Source organism: Leptosomus discolor, chromosome 15 (genome assembly GCF_034619465.1).
Source record: "Leptosomus discolor isolate bLepDis1 chromosome 15, bLepDis1.hap2, whole genome shotgun sequence".
Lineage (NCBI taxonomy): Eukaryota > Metazoa > Chordata > Aves > Leptosomiformes > Leptosomidae > Leptosomus > Leptosomus discolor.
The window spans coordinates 4,776,586-4,795,840 of NC_141405.1; the positions used below are offsets into that span (position 1 = coordinate 4,776,586).

Genomic DNA, 19,255 nt, shown 5'->3' on the forward strand with positions numbered 1-19,255 from the left:
AAAAGAAAAAAAATCTATAATTTCATGCAAATTTAATAAGCATATGCTCCAGACTACTTCACACCAGATCCTGAATTATGTAAACTGCGCATCATTCAACCTACAGTTCTGCCTTTGGCTGCACAGCCCCACTTTCAGAGGCATATAGACAGGAACGGAAAAGAAGGAAACTTTATTGCCCAGGGAAGGCTAGAAGCCAAGTAAGGAATGTCCATTGTGACAAAGAGGGTAAAAAAACCTGGCACCCTTCTGAGAACAGAGCCAGCAATCACAGATCGACCTCATCTCGAGGCATTCTGTGCAATACCGCACCCAACGACCATTTTACGCAGGGTAACTGGTGCTTTTTATACTAAAGTACTGTAGCCCAGTTCAGAGAACTCCAGCCAAGCGGATGCAGAAAAAGATGCTCTCTCAAACCAGCCCACAAGAAAAGGAACAGCGTGCGATGCGGCGGAGCAGTAGAAAGCTGAATAACACCTTCATCCTCGCCACTAACCCCTCTGTTCCAGCTCTGCAGAATGCCACAGAGGAGAACCCAAGTCCCAGGCTCTGATGACAAATGGAGGTAAACTGGGACTTAAGTAACAGCAACTTCTGCTCGTAAAAATCCCCACTAGCTGCTGCATCTCCATAAACCACCCCATTGCAGCAGGCTCAGAATTCGCAGTCTATTATTCCTATTTTCAAACAAACCCTGTGGACTTTCAAACTGAGGAAAGTTCCTGCCTTTCGAATGGCATAACATGCAATGCTGCCAAGAAAACTGCATTTGCATCCAAACAACAGGGAAAATATTTGCTACTTACTGCCAGCACAAGCCAGCGAGTGCTCTCACCAGTCACTTACTACAACACTGCACCTAACACGGTCAGTATTCTGCAAAGGGTAATAAATGAAGACCAGCAGCAAAGAAATACCATTTCAATGGGCTCAATTTCTTATCTAAATACTTTAAATACAGAGCACGCGAAGAGTCTCCGATAGAAACGTAAAGTATTTTATTCTGGGCAATTAAAGTGCTATAATTTGCTCTCTCAGCTAAAGGCTCTCGTCTTCATGCTGCTCTCCTGACACTGCCTGCCCAGCTCTAATCCAGGCCCTGTACTGCCAAGCCCCAGCTCCGTGCAGCTCCACCAGCGGCTCCCCAAGCCCGCGCTCCCTCTGCAGGCTCCCCAGACCCCAGCAGAGCACCACAGGGAAGGTTCCCCCCAGTCAGCCTGGGCATTCTGGGGTCCTGGGCTCTAAACTTTCACTGCCTTTTTCTCCTTTCATTCTCAGCTGCTTAAGCAACCCCTTTTATCCCCTGTAATTGAGCCTGCTTTCCAGATTACCCTCAGGTTTAACCCCTTCCATGTCCAGTGAAACTCAAAACCCATGACCCAAGGTAATATTACAGCTGTCTTTTTTTTCCTCTTTCCACTTTTTCACTAGCACCTAAATTACCTTTGCACTGAATTGCAAGAACTCTAACTTGTCCAGAAAACTCTTTATAAAGACAGATAAAGCCTACAGCTTTGTCATCGCCTACTGTCTTCCCCCAGGAAAATGTTCATTTCAGAATTGCAATGAAATGACTGAATATTGTTTAACTGCAGTATTTTGCAGATGAAACAACAGCTGAAGTGGTTTTTTTTTCACTCCCGCAGCACACAAATTTATGTAGCTACACAATAATAAAGCAAAGTCTTAAATTTAATCAGAAGAAATACTTCAAGCAATGGCAAGCTGATAAATTATTTAGAAAGGGGCTCAATAAGACCTGGAAGGAAATATGCATCAGCTGTGCAGCCTGGGAGCTTCCAGAAACAAAGAATTTTCATGCTTACCCCTTTCCAGGCTTTTTCACCCAAGCTACTAGTGTTTGACAAAAACAGGCATGTATTTGAACAACATCCTACAAATTACAAGCAGACAAAGCCTGCGCTGGTAGTGATGTCACAGGACTTTTCACACAGCGTCTATTACTGACATGATCCACTTACCAGTAGTTAGCATGATTTGTGCATTCACAGTAAGATATTGATTTCCTAGTGTAAGGACTGACACTGACAGCCTGGCAATGTTGGCTATTTCAGAAGATTTTAATGATTTGGTCTTTTTTTCAGACTGCCTAGTTTCCCCCAAATTGTCTTCCTTCCATCAACTCTTCAACCATTCCAAAACACTGAGAAATAGACAAAACTAGATGTATTAGTATTTATATGAAATGTCTAGGAAATTCAATAATGTTCCTATTGTTTTATTGCAGATGGCACATCAACTTCTCTTTATTACTGCAGAAAACTCAAGAGCCCTGTAGAGCGCAATAAACCGGTACGTGTTCAGCTTTGCAATGTTTCAAAGGGCTGTGATTTACTGTCAGGAACCAGGCACCTTGCACGTAAACATCTGAGCTCAGTAATTGCCTCATGTTTTGTGCAAACTCTACAAGGCAGCGTGAGGTTGGCCCACACAGGGTACCTGCTGCTTCCAGACACCGGTCCCTCGCTCCTCAGTAATAGGACTCTGCTATTAAAGAGCGGAGAGAAAGGTTTGGTTTCACCTTCGCGTCAAGATGGTTTACTCTCCTATTTGATTTCAGAGACTATCTGAATTTTCTGCCAAATTCTTGGGCTGCTAGAGAGAGATTAAAAATCTGTCAATGCACAATGGGGAAAAACGCCAAAGTAAATTCTCTTGTCTCAAATATATTCCACATATGCTTCGAGACAAGTCCTTCTTATATAAATATACTTACAAAAAAGCATACCCACAGCCAATTATCCACAGATTTAGTAACATAAACATTTCACCACTAAAAACCATACGTCTCCTTCAGGTAATACATCCAGCTTTTACAGAATGATACACTCAGCTCTAGTCAGCCAACCCTGAAGAAGGGAGAAGCAAAGTACCACACAAAGCAAGAGGTAAAGAACTTGCATGAACTGTATTTACATTCAAATTGCTCTGAATATATAATATTATTTCCATCAAGTCTGAATTAGAAAGTAGAGGAGGGACCCGGGAAGCACACCTCAAGCTACTTCACCGGCAGCCTTTAACACCACACGTGCCAACACCACCTGTTTTAGTAAAAAGTATTCTCAGCCGTGTCTGGCAGAAGAAGCATTTATACTTACTACTGCAAAGATAATCTCAAAGCCACTTGTCCTTCATCGGAAGGTATCAGTCCTTCGTGAAGGAATGTTCTTTTCAGGGCGAAAAGAACAAAAGCCCAAAGTTCTCTCTCTCCCTGTAAGAACAGGGAGGTTCAGAGCTTTTGGGTTCCAGACCCAAACAAAACATCGGCAGTGGGAACCTATCTTTATTGACTTCATAAATTATGAAGATACAGGTAGATTAAAGTGACCCATCACCATTTAAACAGAAGGACTGACTGCGAATACCTAAGGGCACTGCTAACAGAAAGGCCTTCTCCACTGGGCGTCCTACAGAGAGGAGAGGAAAGTACCAGGAACTGCAGAGCACACTCTTAAACCATAGACCAGCAGACATTAGAGACACACCTGGTAGCTTATTTATACCTTAAATAAGGTAGCGAGCAATGCTAGAAACAGAAAATACAGCGCTGGTGCTGACAAAACTGCACATTATTACTGAAGACAATCTAAAGGGAAGAGAAGAAACAATGCCTCCTTAGAACACGAACACCAGGTTAGCATGTGTGCCACATCATGAGGAAAAAAAACTAAAGGAACTCTACAGGCAGGTTCATTCAGTGAAGTTACTATTTCTGCTGGGGTTATACATTACATGCTTATAATGATAAATTGATGATTTAGTAGTCAATAGCCCAGGTACTCTGAAGAGGAATATTTTGACCCAAACTGCCGAGGGCATACAGATACGGACGGGAACATACCAGGGAGCATTAACAGTGAAGATGGCTCTACAGTTCCTGTTTTGTATCTATTTGGAAAACGCTGCAGACTTCAAATGTCATTCTTCAGAGCTTTCTGTAGTTTATTTACTGAGACACATGTAACTACGGACACTGAAATACCCAGAAGTAAAGTACTTCCCCAGCGTGCAAGGGGGTGTTACAAACCAGGAAACAACAGGCAGGGGTTTGCGTGTTTCTAACTCCTGCTTTGTCTTACCACTATCCAAACCATTCAGTTCCAGAAACACACACACATTATACTTTACTGAGAATTACCAGTTTCCAAAGCTCTGAAATTATGTTTTACCACAAAATCAAAAGCCTCGCTCAGGTACTGACTGTACACCACTCACTGGTTCCGAAGGATAAAAGCAGGACTGGCAGGGCTGGGACACAGGTTTGAACCAGCTGAGCCCAAACACGTTTTTACAACAAAGGAAATTATGAACTCAGTCTGAAAAACTTCAGAACATCTCAAAAATACAAGAAAGTCATAGAAACCTAAGTTTAAAAAAAATCACGGCTGGACTGAGTACTTCAAACCAACAGCCCAGAGGGGATCCCGCAGCGCGCTAGGCAAGGGGGCGCCGGCTAGAAAGCCACGAAGTTCGGCAGCGCAGGAATTCATCCACACTGATGGATGAAGGGAGCAACAGGTGCTGCAAGACCACCATGCCACGTAACGGCCACACATATTGGTCTTCAGTCCACACTGAATGTTATAGAGAAGGAGTACTGTATGTGTAGCCGCAGAGGGGAAGCCCAAGGAATACTTACTCTTGGCTGCCAGTTTTCATACTGCTTCTGTAAATTTGCACCAATGGTTTCCAGAGCTTTTTGAGGGCCCATTGACAGAGGATCTAGGAAATACAACATAAATGAGTATTTTTGACCACACTTGCATCACTCAGCTTGACAAGAGGCAAAAATTACTCCAATTCTATGTGCACTTAAACCTTTAGCTACTCCACACTATGTTTCTGTAAAACCCAGATCTACAACCTGGGAGATCCAAGCATGAACACCACCCCCCTTGGCAGAAAGAAGAAGCCAAAAGCTTTCTGCACTTTCACTCTCCAGTGTTCTGCTTGCAAGAAAGATCATTTAACGATGTTTTAATGCAGGTTCCTTCCATGCATTCAACTTGAAATTCATAAACATTACATTGTCCATGGAATTTACTTGGGTGCAATACCCCCAAATTATCCCCAAATTCTTCGCTCAAGTACAAATTAAAAACCATCAAAGACTGTCAAATTTGGAAAAAGATTTCTCTTGCTAAGGTAATAAATACAATTTTGTCTTGAAAGACAGGAGAGACATAACATTCGTTTCTTTTAACATTGAAAACAAAAGGTTTGTATATAAATAATGACAAAAATTTAAATGGTTAAATATTTGATGAAAAACATTTTTTCTTGATGAATTCAGAATCCTGCTTCATTTACTTCCATTGCTTGTTGCTTCAGAGATTATATGCCATTTGTAATTTTTAAGAAGTTAATTTTATCACTAGATAATTACCACCACCATACATACCAACACAATTTCAGCCTACATGCTTTATTCAAAAACCATGGCCACATAATTGATACTGTTAACAAGTTTCAGAAAAACCTAGAAGCTGCTATTTTCCAATTTAATATAAATTATTTTAAAAGCATTTAACCAAATCAATGAAGTTTTTCTTTTAAATCTTTATAAATATTCCACTTTGCACTGTTAGAAACAAAATATAATACAGGAGGATGAAAGCAGGATTTTACGAGTTACTTTTCCTAATAAAAGTCAGGATCTTATTTAAACTCCAGGGCACTTCTGCAGAAGGATTTGAGGTATGCTAGTACGGCATTTACATTTTTCCTAAACACACAGAATCAGCAGCAACCTGTCTGCTGGGCTTCACGAAGGCTGGCTGCTGCCTCTGGCTGAGCTGCAGCTGCGGCTCCCGCAGCCTCGCCAGAGCCGTCCCCGGGACGCAGCCAGCACCCGCTCCCCACGCCGGACCCTGCGGCTGCAGCGCTCAGCCGGGTACCTTCAGGCACAGCCCTGCACGCTGCAGCAGCCCCTGTGGCTCTGAACGGCAACAGCCCCCTCACTGGTTAAGGCTGATACCCTTGACCTATTGGACAGTGAGCCCCCAAATGCAGCCACGCTGCCTCCCAACATCTTTTGTTAGTCAATACGCCAGCAGCTACTGCTCAGATTTAAAAAAGGACACAAAAAATAGCACACACACATCAGATGGTTTTTTGAGGCCTTCCAAAGGACTGAACTTCCAAACTGCACTTCAGCAAAAGAAACCAGAAGTGCCTCACACGCACTCTGATGGCAGAGGACTGTAGCTTGTGGACTCTGGAGCGCCTTCACAGCAATCAGCGTTATCAACAATACCCTCAATACAAAAATAAAGCCCACTGGTGCCATGCCGAGAGCCAAACCATGGAGACCAGTCACTTCCCTAAACAGAGCTCCTGCCACCGCCGTCATTACGGAGCTCTCGGCCCCCCAGTCGAGTGTATCTACGCAGCCAGCGAAGGCCACAGACACAGCGGCCGGGCCACCCTCGGGCAGTCGCGGCACGGAGCTCTCCCTACATGGTGCCAGGCTGACGCTGTGGCACAGATGCCAGGTAAGGCTTCATTCTGGAGAAAAAACAGACACTTCAGACGTTCTAAGGGTGCAGCTGGAAGGCACAGCGAGAACTGCAAGTGGCTTTTGTCTAAGGCTACGATGGCCATTTGTTACCAGAGCTCACACACTGGTGATCTCAGCTCAGTTGTAAATGGCAGCAATTGCACCAAAATGATTTCCACACTTCCTTGCACATCTGCCAAGGACATTACGTTTCCACAATACACACCATTAGATTCTCTTGAGACTGTTGTATTGAAGAAAAAACAGCAGACATTTTTGCAATCACCTTTTTCAGAAATTCAACTTGGCTAGAAATGGAAATGAGTACCTCTGTGTGTATATATACACTAAAAATTTAATTAAAAAACTGCATTCAAAATTCTCTTTGTTGATGATAGTCACTAATAACTTTATTTTAATGACTCTGCAATGCTCCTCATTCTCTTTGCTCTCTACTTGTGTATCAACGAGAAATCAGAGCTGTTCACTGAACAGATGTACTTGTTAGTGCATGCTCATGGCTTTTTAACTGCTCTAAAGTCATCAGCATTTCTAGGTTAAAAAAATGAGATGCTATGATTCATAAAGTAGGTAAGAAATGAGCTGTTCTGAAAGTTTTAACGAAGTTCAGTTTGTGCAATGATTAATTTGCTTCTGCAGCATATCGTAAGCCCTGGAGTTGAGGATTACCGTGCTCTGCAAGGTTACTTGCTGAAGACTGAACATTTTCAATTCCTAGATAAAACTCAAATCTCTCTCAGAAAGCTTTCTTACATAAGGTATTTCCTTCTACTATTACTTCAGATTTGTCTCATCTTGATAATCAGACTTGATCTCCAAAACCAAGGGAACTTTTCACAAAAAAATAGGAATTTAGTCCAACACTGCATCAAAGTAGCAAGCCCAGATGTTGGAACCGCTGGCAAGACATCCTTGGGAATAACTCCAGGTCTTCCGAATTCATGATCCCAATTAAAATGGCCCAAGAGCAGTTGCCTCAACATGCAGTGAAGCCCATGCATTTTAGAGAAACTTATTTCTAGATCGTATGAGGCAGGGTAACTTTAAACCTTTGCAGAGCACAGCACTCTAAAGATGTAACTGCTCAGAGATTTCCTTAGACATTTATAAATCTACAACAATTAAAAGAATGCTAAGTAGCTAATTAACAGCTTCTCTCTTTCTCCATGCTATCTCATTTCAGAACAAAGCAGGGAAGATGACCTACGGCAGCAGGTACTGCTGAACTCCTCACTTGCCCACAGACAGAGCAAAACCAGATGCCAGAGTTCCTTTTGTCCCCCCCAGGTTCAAGCCCAGGAAAGACACCCCGCCAAGATTCCCAGGTGCTCTCACAGTATTTGTAAGACTACCAGAGTCAGCTGGAGCTTGGAAGCTCAACACTCACCAATCCAACACTCCAGACGGGCACAGGGAGTTGTTTTCACCACATCAGGAGGGTCCACACCGACATTTAGGCACAAAACTAAGGCAACACTAACAGTCTTCATCTGCAAAGACAGACAGTAAAATGCTTACTTAGTGTACAAACAAAATCCATTTTCAATTCTGACAAAATCTTACCAACTTCTGAAGGGTTTCAACAAACTTTTGTTCTCTGCTCTTTAACATGGACTATTTTAAGCAAGGCATGACGGATTAATTTTTTTTTTTTTTTTTTATATAGAACACTACTTAAGGCTTAATGTTACTATTTTTATTATTATTTCCAGAGCCCATTCTTCTTTTACAGAGCATAGAAATGGGTATCAGTGGACTTCTGCTACTCAAATTAGTCACTGTCCAACTGAAATACATTATTAAAACATGAGAATATGCTATTCAGGGCCCTGATCAATGTTACAACATAATATGTCCTCTCTAATACTAAACCAAAAGCATTACAAGGGAAAAACACCCAAGTGACCAACTAAACTATAATGAAACTTTTAGCCCATTTTTTTTTGGTGTTTCCTTCCCATGTTGGTTCTCCTGGGCAGCCGCCTTGTAGGAGAAACCATCCCTTGGCTCCGTCCCCAGCCTTGCCTGTAGCTGCCCCAGCTGCGGCCGCACGGAACGGGCCAGGCAGCACCTTTGGCCACGCTTCTGGAGCCACGAACATCGCAAATCCAGACCCATCGACACCTGCCCTGTGACCGAACGGCTGCATTAAAGCAATGGTTAAGCACTGCGGCCAGTTAAAAAATATGGCTTGAAAATTACTATTTCACATCTTTATGCCCTTTTCTAAACTCCCTCGTCCCAATACCTAAACCAGAGAAGGAAAACCAAAGCAGTAACGGGGCTCACAGAACTCCCATCAAGTTTTCAGCACTGCCTCGCGTGTCTGAAGCAAGGCCATCCACATCCCCACTTCCCCAGGGTGACCACTGCAACTGAGAACAGGCAAAACGCAGGAAAGAAAGGGGGAGGAAAAAAAAAAAAAAAAGGCAAACTTCACACTTACAGAAAAAGCTAGAGCCACACAGATGTATAATTTATGAAGAAACTAGAAACTGGAGCAGAGACACTATTCACACCGAGAAGGGGGGACAGGCCCTGCATCAGGACAGACATGCTGCAGCGTCCGCTCACTCCCATGTCTAAGACGGGGAACCCAGTGCAAAAAATTAGCAAGAAATCTTGTTAACGGCTCCATCCCAAGCCGTGTTCTCGCTAACAAAACCCTGCAGCCGTGTAGGAGTTCCTCCTCCCCACGCGCTAACGAGGAGGAAGCGGCACTTCCCAGAACACAGAGGAGAGCGGAGCCTGAGCGGGGATTCCCTCGGCGCATCCACGAGGTTCCCAAAGGAGCGCAGGGAGACGGGGTGAACAGGTCGGCAGCTGGAGGTCAGCGCTAAGCACACATGCACTAAGAGCGCTTTATCGACATTAAAAACCACACGGAGTACAAGTGTGGTTACTGGCGACATGAGGGTCAGCTGCAGGGCGCAGCCTGGGCCTCCCAGGCTGAGAGCACTCAGGTAGCCCTGAGGCAACCCAGGGCCTCCCGATGGAGAACAGCCGTCTGTGCTGACAACCAACCCGATCCGTCCCGCTCCCCCTGGAAGGCTTTTCCATCCTCCTCTCTATCTGCTTCTCTTACCTTTCACTTTCGTCTCCCCTCACCCTCCTTCACTTCTTTTATCAACACCAAACTGCTACCCTCAAAAATAAACTGGGCCAGCAATTGTTGACACTTTTCACTTTGCTCACACGCATTTCACCCTTCCCTCTCATTTTTTGCTTTGTTTAGAAAATGATTTAATCCAGACACAGGGCAACTGCTGCCCTGGTTTTAGAGAACCCAGCACGAAGATCTCACTGGCAGTTCACTACAATAAAGACTCCAACAAACACCATCCCACAACAGCTGCCACAAAACCCCAATGCATTTATAAATGTACCAGGCACACACGACACTGTTCACAAGAAGTGTATCCACTTAAAAAAAGTTACTCTGACATCCAAGTATTGACTGATTTACTTCCCAATCCAAACCACACACAGAGAATCCATGACCTGCACAACAGGACACAAGACTTCCCCAGCCCAAGAACTGTGTCCTGCTACTCGAGGGGTTATCTTCAGGAAACACATAATTTGTGGAAACGACCTCGTACTAAACCAGGGGAGGTTTAGACTGGATATTGGGAAAGATTTCTTCACTGAAAGGGTTGTCAAGCCCTGGAACAGGCTGCCCAGGGAAGTGGTGGAGTCACCATCCCTGGAGGTGTTTAAAAGACGTGTGGACATGGTGCTTGGGGACATGGTTCAGTGCGACCTGGCAGTGTGGGGTTTACAGCTGGACTCGATCATCCTTTCCAACCTACAGGATTCTATGATTTTCAAAGCAACAAAATAATACCCAGCACTAGGTAAAAGGAAGAATAGTTCCAGAATTTTTCAATCCATCCAGTATAAAATTTGTATGTTATAAAAATGATCTGATTTTTAGAAGTCATCAGAGACCACCTGGAAGCTCCACACACCTTCAGTTACCCGTACATCTGATGGAGTGGAAGCCCAAGGGACAGGCTTTCTACCCAGCCAGGCAGATGCCTGGCACCCAATACTGCAGTGCCTTATTTCTCCTCAGCAAGTGGAGAAATGGCTTTCTTCCTGCTCACCTATTTCATGCACAGTATTGACGACCGCACCAAGGAAAACATCGTGTTACTTCGATATCGCAATAAATACTTATTACAACATGCAGTTTGAAACCTTTCTGTTCCCTTTGAGAAGACAACAAAAGATAAGGAAGTAACCTCATTTAGAAAGCAACACCTTTCAAGATTATTATTTAGTGTCATCTCTTCCTGCCTTCCCTTTCCCAAAACCCATCAGATATGTTTAAAACAGTAAGAGGCACACGATTCCCACTGGGACTTTTGGCTTGACCCACTGTGCACTAGGCAAAGATAAGAAACGCATCACATTTAACAAAAGACCTTAAATAGGTAACCCTTTGCTGTTCCAAGCAGCTCAGAAGTGTTACATCCCAACTACGCACATTTGTCGAGAACATTAGTGCTTAGCAGTATGGTCTGGTAGGAAGAAGAAAAAAAAGAAAAAACCACCATCCCCCAAACATCTGACCGTTACAGAACTGCTTGCAGTGACTGAGCTTTCACCTGCCGAGGACACCTTTTCCACAGGCAGTTCACACAGCCTCGGAATAAACCCGGTGCTGCAGGGTGTTAAAGAGCACGAACACCCCCAGCAGCAGTCACACACCGGGAAACCTGCACTAAAACCCCAGAAGGAAACAAAGAAAACTACAGGACAAAGTAACTTACTGGATCCTGCAAACACAGGAATCCTTCTTTCAAGAGAAAGCATCCTGCCAAACAATCTCTTCCATCTCATTTATTCATTGTTCCCCATTTGTGGCCTAATACTGACTTATTTTTCAATATTTTAATAGTAATGTCTGATCTGTGACTGATGCTGAACAGGTTGATATTTATTTTCTATTCCCAAGTCCTGTGCTTTAAATAGCATTTCTCCTTGAAAACAGACAGCAAACCAGTAATGAAAAGCAGCAGTCCCACTGATCCCAAAGACAAATGGGGTTATTGCCCCTCTGCCTCCCTCCCCACAAAGGACACAAAGGATTGTACTTCACGGCTGTTTGTTCTGCTGATACAGAGCACATCTTCAGTGAGAATTACAGCGCTCACACTCCCCTCCGACTCCTACTCAACATCCATCTGTGATGTTGAATCATTACAGATCAAAAGAAAACCTGAGCCCAAGAAACGGAATAAAGCTTTTCACATTTCTAAACTGTGAATGACCAGAAACTTCGCAGCATAAGAGAGCTTCTTAATACACAAAGTACCAGGATATTCTCATCTGTCACTGAGACAGTGGAAATTTTCTTTTCTACATTTCAAGAATATATCTACCAGAAAACATTTCAATGGATTTTTGTTAGAGTTAAAAAATGAAGCATAAGAATATTTGGCAAGCTTCTAGGAAAACCAATATCCAAAATGCTTTCTCAGCAAAGGCTCAAGATCAAAACCACAGCAGCTCTTACTGTGAGCTCTTCTCACACAGTGTAATTTGTATGTTAAAAAAAAAATGGATACAATTCACAACTCCGTATTGCATCCAATTTAAAATTATTTAATAACTCTGGGTCAGAACCTGCAATACTTCAATTGCAAAATCCACTCTATCAAAAAGCTCTTCCTGAGAAGTCATGGGGCTGAATTTAAACCCCAAACCCATCAGAAATAGGAGTGTGTGAAAAGAGGTAATTCTGTGTCTATTTGGAAAAGAAGATGCTTGTTAAAGCATCTGACATTAAAATTCACATACTATACTGAAGATCACAGAACTTGTAAAATATTTTTAATTCACCTCTTATTTCATTTGGAGACAAAACAAATTTGCAGACGAGAGTAACTTCACGCCTAGGCACCTTAAACCAAAATTAGAGCAATTCTCGCAGTTATTTTCAGCTAGAAGAAACATTACATTATCTTTGTAAGAATGGTATTGATTGAAAATCTGAAGTTTTATCATCACAGGGAGCCAAATTTATCCTACTGCAGCACACCTGCAAGTAGTTCCAGGCCAGACTGTAACTGAGACACACCACCAGTTGCTAAAGATTTGTTACAGGCTATGCAAGACCAGGGTTAGCAACTCAGAAAAGAGCGGTCATCTACTTCAAGTAATACTAAGAACAAGTCAGTCAAACAATTTATGACAAAATTTGCATTTTATGGTTAAGACCCTGACCTAACATTTCAGAACGGACACTTTAAAACCCATAAATATTTTATGTCTACACTGCAATTTTCAAGCTGAAAAATTTCTGTTTAAACATTACACAGATGAACACTCAACCGTTATAAACCTGCCTGGTTTATGCCAGTAAGTTGAAATTGCTTCTGTGAGTTAATACAAACCCAAGATTAAGTCAGCACTAAACATAAAATATATGCTGCTACATTATTTTACAGAGCTGAGGGTGAACTCATCAGCATTAAATACAAATGCTGGGACCGATTCCCAGGCTGAGCAATCCTCATATCCATCTCGTTTTGGAATCCGCATTGGCCAGCAGGCTCAATTCTGCCTGCTCCTTCAGTGAATTCGTCCCCCTCCTGAAGACTTTTTTTGGACATTTTTCTTTATATACATTTACAAACGTTTCGATCAAATGGCAAAGCCAGTCAGGTGCCCCACAGGTAACTCCAACGTGTTACCTGTTCTGGAGACACGCCGCCAAACGCTTCAGCAAGGAAGGATTTAGCAGCACGAAACATTGTTCTCCCTTTGGAGTTTCAGTTACAGATCATTCTGCAACACCCAGAAATTCACCTTTTCTCTTTCCCAAGCCTCATGGAAGCTTTTATACATCGCACTCACACCCAGCCTGTTTCTCACAACACAGTGGCCTCCTGCAGCCAGCTCCACGCTCAACTGGAGCGGGGTTCTCCTGGGGTGATGGGATTCAGGGCAGGCCAGCCCCAGGAGGAGACGGACATCCTGAACTCTCTGGTGACTTCTCATTTTCAGGCTCCCATCTATGAGATGACAAGTGGCAACACTTTGTCCGGGTGCCCTCTAACAGGACAGGCATCAGTCCCAGGGCTGAGGCACAAAAGACACCACTGCGGAAAGTCAGTTTGCAAATCGGCTGGTGAAAAGGCTGAAAATTTTGAACAGGCAGACAAGACCCTGACCTTCCTGGTCCACTTGATCACACCACTGCACACCAAAACGAAGAAAGGTTTCTGAAGGCAGTATCCCACGTGCACACGACTTATCTCTCCCCAAGGAATGGGCAGAAGGAACATTGACCCTTGCTGCAGAATTGGGGTCTGTTCGACACGTTGCCCTTTGAGCAGCCACTCTCACCATCAAGCTCTGACTCGGTACCCTTCCACACTCCTTTCACACCACACTGTGCAAGGGGATTGACAATGAAGCCTTACTCTTTTTTATAACGGACCTTCCCTTTAGCGGGCCAAACACCAAGAGGGATGTGCCAGTCCTCTTCAGCTCACCTGCAACGTTTGCAAGGTAAAACATCGAAAAAGGAAGAGCTTTCAGTTTCATGAAAGTTTTTTTACGTAAAGTTTAAGAGAAATAAATTGTTATGGAAAAAAAAATCTCAGCGTGTTCCTCCACAGCGATAAAAATAGTAGAATGCAAAGAAATACTTCAAGTTAACATTAATAATTCAACACCTCTGCAGGTAGTCTTCAGCCATCTGTAGCCCAGAAGGTCAGTTCTTGCTGTGACTGTTGTGACAGCATAAGCTAGATTCCTAGATCAACTCCCCCTTAGTGTTTGTTTTCCTTTTCTAACCTCTGTATTCCGCACTAATACTAAGAATTTTCTTCAGAGGTTTATTACGTCCAACATGTTCATTTACCCAGCGAATGCAGCTACCACACAAAGTTCAAGAGCAGGCAGTAACGCTAACACAGCTCCTCGTAAAGCAGACTTTTAACTGCTGCCTTCAACTGTTTACTACATAAGCACTTCTTACGCTCGTAGATGAATTACTACCGTCAATCAATACCCAGGATATACATATACACATTCTATTTACTTGCTCTGAGAACAGCGTGCATCTCCCCTGCTTGACAGGGAATCGTCTCGATTGACATGCTATGGCCCAGCGACCTCAGCTCCTGAAGGTGTCCCCAGAGATCACAGGGAATCGTGCATGACAGAACAGCTCTTAAGATTAAAAACTGCAAAGTCAAGTAGTTGATTCACTCCATCACAACAAAGCATCAAAATACTGCCTTTAAACCACTGCTTAGATGCTTATAACCAAAATGCTGTTTTCTTGTCCCTGCCAATCATTTCTTAAAAATAATAGGAAGCGAGTATTTTACTTCTATGATCTTTCCTTTCTTGATAAAACATGCAAAAATAATCAACAAGAGACATTTTCTAGACGTTATTCCTTCTTTGATCTGTGACAACGGCTTTCCTTCTCACCTCAGCACAACTCTCTATCTGCTTTGCATTCTGTACAGGTTCTTTTCATCATTCCACCACGTTCCCACTCCTGTCTAGCACCATCTTTAAAAAGCTGTCCATCTTCCTGTGCATTGACTTACTTCCTCATCTTCAGATCTTCTTTACGAACTAGAATTTCAAATTATTTCTGGAAGATACTTTTAGATCTTTAACAAGTCATCAATAGAAGCTACACACCGTATATTTGATCAGGAATCACACTGTCCCCTTTAAGCAGAATCCTTGAGCTACAGCCACCTGAACTAAATTAAAATAACTTTTTAAAATAGGAAGTTGCCTGAGCTTACAAGAGCAAAGAGGAGAAAACGATAAGGACAAGATCAAGTCCATAATTTCAGCTGAAGTGTCGGGAATGGAAAGAGGATGATGTTTGGTTGTATTTGAGAGCCACACGCTACAGAACACTGTCCCCCTGCCTAACAGGGCTCAACCGCCTGATCACTTCAAGGCCTTTGCATTTTTACTGCTGATGTGCCACGGGGAGAAAGGAGCAGTCGCTGCGGGAGGACAGTCCAGCTGCTCCGAGCAAACCGTGCTGCAGACTGTGCTCCTTCCTGAGGCTACAGGGAAGCCAAGCAGGGGAGAGCTGCGAGTGCAGAGCTCCATGCAGACAGCAGGCTGGGCAGGGAGGGACGGAATGACCCGAATCATCGCTCTTCCCACAGGCTGTTGTGCACATCTGAGGCACGGCTCCTGTTCCCCGCTCTGCAGAGTACAGCCCTAATTACACTGCCGCTGCCACCCTCTACCCAACAAAAGTTACTCCGGCTGTAGAACACCCTGCCACAACACAGCAAGAATAAATAAACTCAAATCCAGAAGTAAAAATCCTGGTGAGCGTGTCACTGGTAGAACCAGTGGGACAAAAAGGAACTCCTCAGGCCCTGAGCTCATTTGCTACCTACTGTACCCCACATCACAGCTTTGTACGAAAGAATGCCATTAACAAAAATCTGGTTTTGTTAAGGATTTCATTAGATAATTTATTGAGAGGCATCTGCAGTACATTCTTTATATAAGAGCAGAAGAGCAAGACAAACACCTTGGGTTTATCAAACTTACTTGGAAATGCCAGTTAAAGCTACGAGACACAGAGAACAATCAATAACCTCCCTCAGTCATCCATGGCCGTACTACGCTAACAGTCACCTTTGGAAACGTTCAAGGGTAGGAGATCAGCCCAGCAGCAAGCCAATTAAAACAACATCTCAGAGAGAAAAACACAACCAAACCCCCCCAAACTTCCCGGAAAACCTACATAACCCATGGAGACAAAGAAAACGAGAACCCCAAGGAAGCTCGTTGCCCTTGAATTTCTCTGTCTACACAAAGGCAGAGAGAAGAAATGGAACCAGAGAAGCACTGACAAAGCATTCCTAAAACATTCACATCACCTTCAGTCTCTCAACTATCAAAATACACACAGTGCCGGAGCAAAGAAGTGGTAGTTGTCAGCAGAACAGATGTTTCAGTTTTCACCACAAGAGCTTCATGCGAAGGAGCCCGCTACCATCTGGCGACACCACGGCACCAGGGTTCTACCAATGTTTACTGACGTTTGCCACACTTGAGAAATTCGAGGAAAAGCCTCATACAGCAATCCATATTTTTAACTAAAGTATGCGATTTGCAGTAGCAGTCCTGCGCTTAGGGCTGCCTTTCAAGGTGTACGTTTTTGTCATCGTTTGCCGCTCAGAGGTGTTTCAAATTCCTGCAGCCACGCTGGGGGGGGAGGAGGGTAACCAGCCACTACACATATATGTTGATTTTAAGTAGCAATAATTGCCTAACTGCTCTCCAAATACCATACGCTCAGTGGTGCGGCCACGCCAGTCTCCAGGACAAACAGTGAAGCACGTTACACACAGATAAGTGTCGTCTCTCTCATTGCGTGTTTTTGAACGGAGCACCACAGATGCAGTCATTTGCTGTCATTCCATTTGCTAACAGTGTTCATTTTGCATCCCCTTGACCTCAGCTGAAGCAAGAAAATTCACAGGATGAGAAAGAGATTGCCCGAGTTGAAAATTTCAGTGTTTCCTACTGGTGTATAAAGGTAAGATCTTTTTCTTTCAAAATACGTGACTAGTTGCGCTCTTCAGAGCTGTTCATCAAAGTCCCCTCTCCGCTTAGACATCAATCCGTTTGTAGATGGCGGCAGGTACAGCACAAGCTTCCCAACCCTACCCAATCAATACACAACCATCTTAATTCAAAGTGCTCTTTGTTCTAGGTCAGAGAAGACATAAATCTATAACTTAGATGACAGTGCCCATTACTTACAGCAGGGGGGTCGGTTCGGGGAGAAGATGGGGTTTTGTTTTGGTTTGTTTTTAAAGACATTTATAAACCAGCAGGTGCCCTGTGCTACCACCAATTCACACGCCTCACTGGACAGCAAGTGCCACTTTTAGTAACTATTGAACTAAAATGGATTGCAGCCACTGACCTAGAAGAAAGAGAGATTCACACCATTACCAGTTCTCAGGGCCCCGCTACAGCATCAAAGCCAAGTGCTCCAAGCTCCTCTTCCCCAGAGTTTATCCTCACACCAGGGGAAGAACAGGAAGGACCTATCCTTCAGGTCAGACCCCAGACCACTTACAGGGTCACGAGTTCCCTGAACAAGAGCACAGGTGACAGCCCATGATCACGCATAAGCCAACAGAAACCAAACACTGAAGACGGAACAAGTCAAACTAAAGCCGACGCTGCTGCCACAACACGAACTCCCACCCTCTCCCCCCACGAGATTCCTGCTGCCTCCGCTCAGCTCCCAAGAACCACACCGGACCAGAGCGAGCAGTGACGAGCCTCCAGCGCGCAGAGCCAGCAGCGGCCAAGCCCCGTCCCTTGCACGAGCGCCTGGAAAGCTGCCTTAGATCGAAACCACCATTTCCAGCTGAAACGAAGCGCACAACCTTCCATGCTGATATCCTTCATTAATTCCCTTTGACACACGAAACATTCCCCACACAGGCAGGTGAACTCTGCTTGTCTGAATTAAGCGCATTTGCATGCGGCACTGCTTTAATCTGCATTTCCATAGAAACCTAATTGTGTATTCCTCTTATCATGAGCAGGATTTAATTCTCACTCAGCAAGTTATGAGGCAGCAGGAAAAAAAATGTTAAACTATTACAATCAGCTTTGTTGATCTCTGCTTATTTTAGAAATCAATATAAGTACAGCACATCTTAATTTAAATATTCTCAATTCAGTAGCAACTTGTCAGAAAAACCTGGTGCATTTGAAATCTTTTTATTTAAATCAAGTTTCATTATTTGGTTGCTACTGAGGCTGTGAGACTTAATTCAATACACAAAGCATAATTCCAACCCTCTTGTGTTAAAAATATTCTTTAAATAAATAATAGATCAAAGTAGTGTCACTTTGATGGCATATGTAGTCCATGAAAGCAGGAGACGAAGAATTAAATGTCTTCAGAGCAGTCCTGCTGGATGAAAGGGGGGAGGGGGCAAGAGAATGTTCAGTTATTTTATCTAGATTTACCATTCATAACTTTTCTTATTTGATTCTTCCCTCTTATTAGAGTTCTGCCTTCTAAAGAACCTTCAAGTTCACACAAACTCTGGGGTTTTAGAGCAATGAAGCAAGATGGAAAAAAAAAAAAAAAAAAAAGAGTCATTCCATGCCCAAGTCTAGTGAATCATTTCCTACAACTATAGTAAAGCCAGGATCACTCCCTGGGACTACTCAAGGCAACGAATAAGGGCAAAATCCACCACTGCCGGTGTTTTTTCACGATTCACGGGGAAAAAATGCCACACATATACCTGCAAGTCAGGCAAATAGAGACTTGTTTTGATTAACCTTTGAGAATTTATTAATTCAGAGATAGGCTGGTATGTTTAAATACAGATAATGGCTCCCATCCTAAGCTTTGACAAGTTAATTTATCAAATCCAAAGTACTGGAACGCTTTCCACACTCCCAACTCACACCAAGAGGTATATCCCCTGAAGCCCCCAACAAAATCTCTTCCAATAGCACCTCGACGATAACGGCACGGCTGAAGACAATCAGCCCTGGCTTGTGGAAAAAGGAGGCATGAGAGAAGGAAAAGCAGCTCAAGTAAATCGGGGAATGCACAGACCCGCAGTCAGATTGGGACTGGAGGGCAGTGACTGCGTGTTGCTATCGACAGACACCAGAGGCCTTGACCGCTGACCAAGGCACGCATGGCTG

General features: G+C 43.6%; 1 protein-coding gene across 4 annotated transcripts in view; it reads right to left on the bottom strand.

The window, feature by feature from the left end:
• Positions 1-19,255, bottom strand: part of RPTOR (regulatory associated protein of MTOR complex 1) — a 148,754-nt gene that overhangs the window by 126,773 nt on the left and 2,726 nt on the right. For all 4 annotated transcript variants that reach the window (XM_086473480.1, XM_086473479.1, XM_086473478.1 and 1 more), the window contains exons 2-3: positions 7,935-8,037; positions 4,667-4,749 (exon numbers count right to left, since the gene is read on the bottom strand). In XM_086473480.1, the coding sequence (XP_086329606.1) occupies positions 4,667-4,749; positions 7,935-8,037 (186 nt within the window). The remainder of the gene's footprint in view (positions 1-4,666; positions 4,750-7,934; positions 8,038-19,255) is intronic.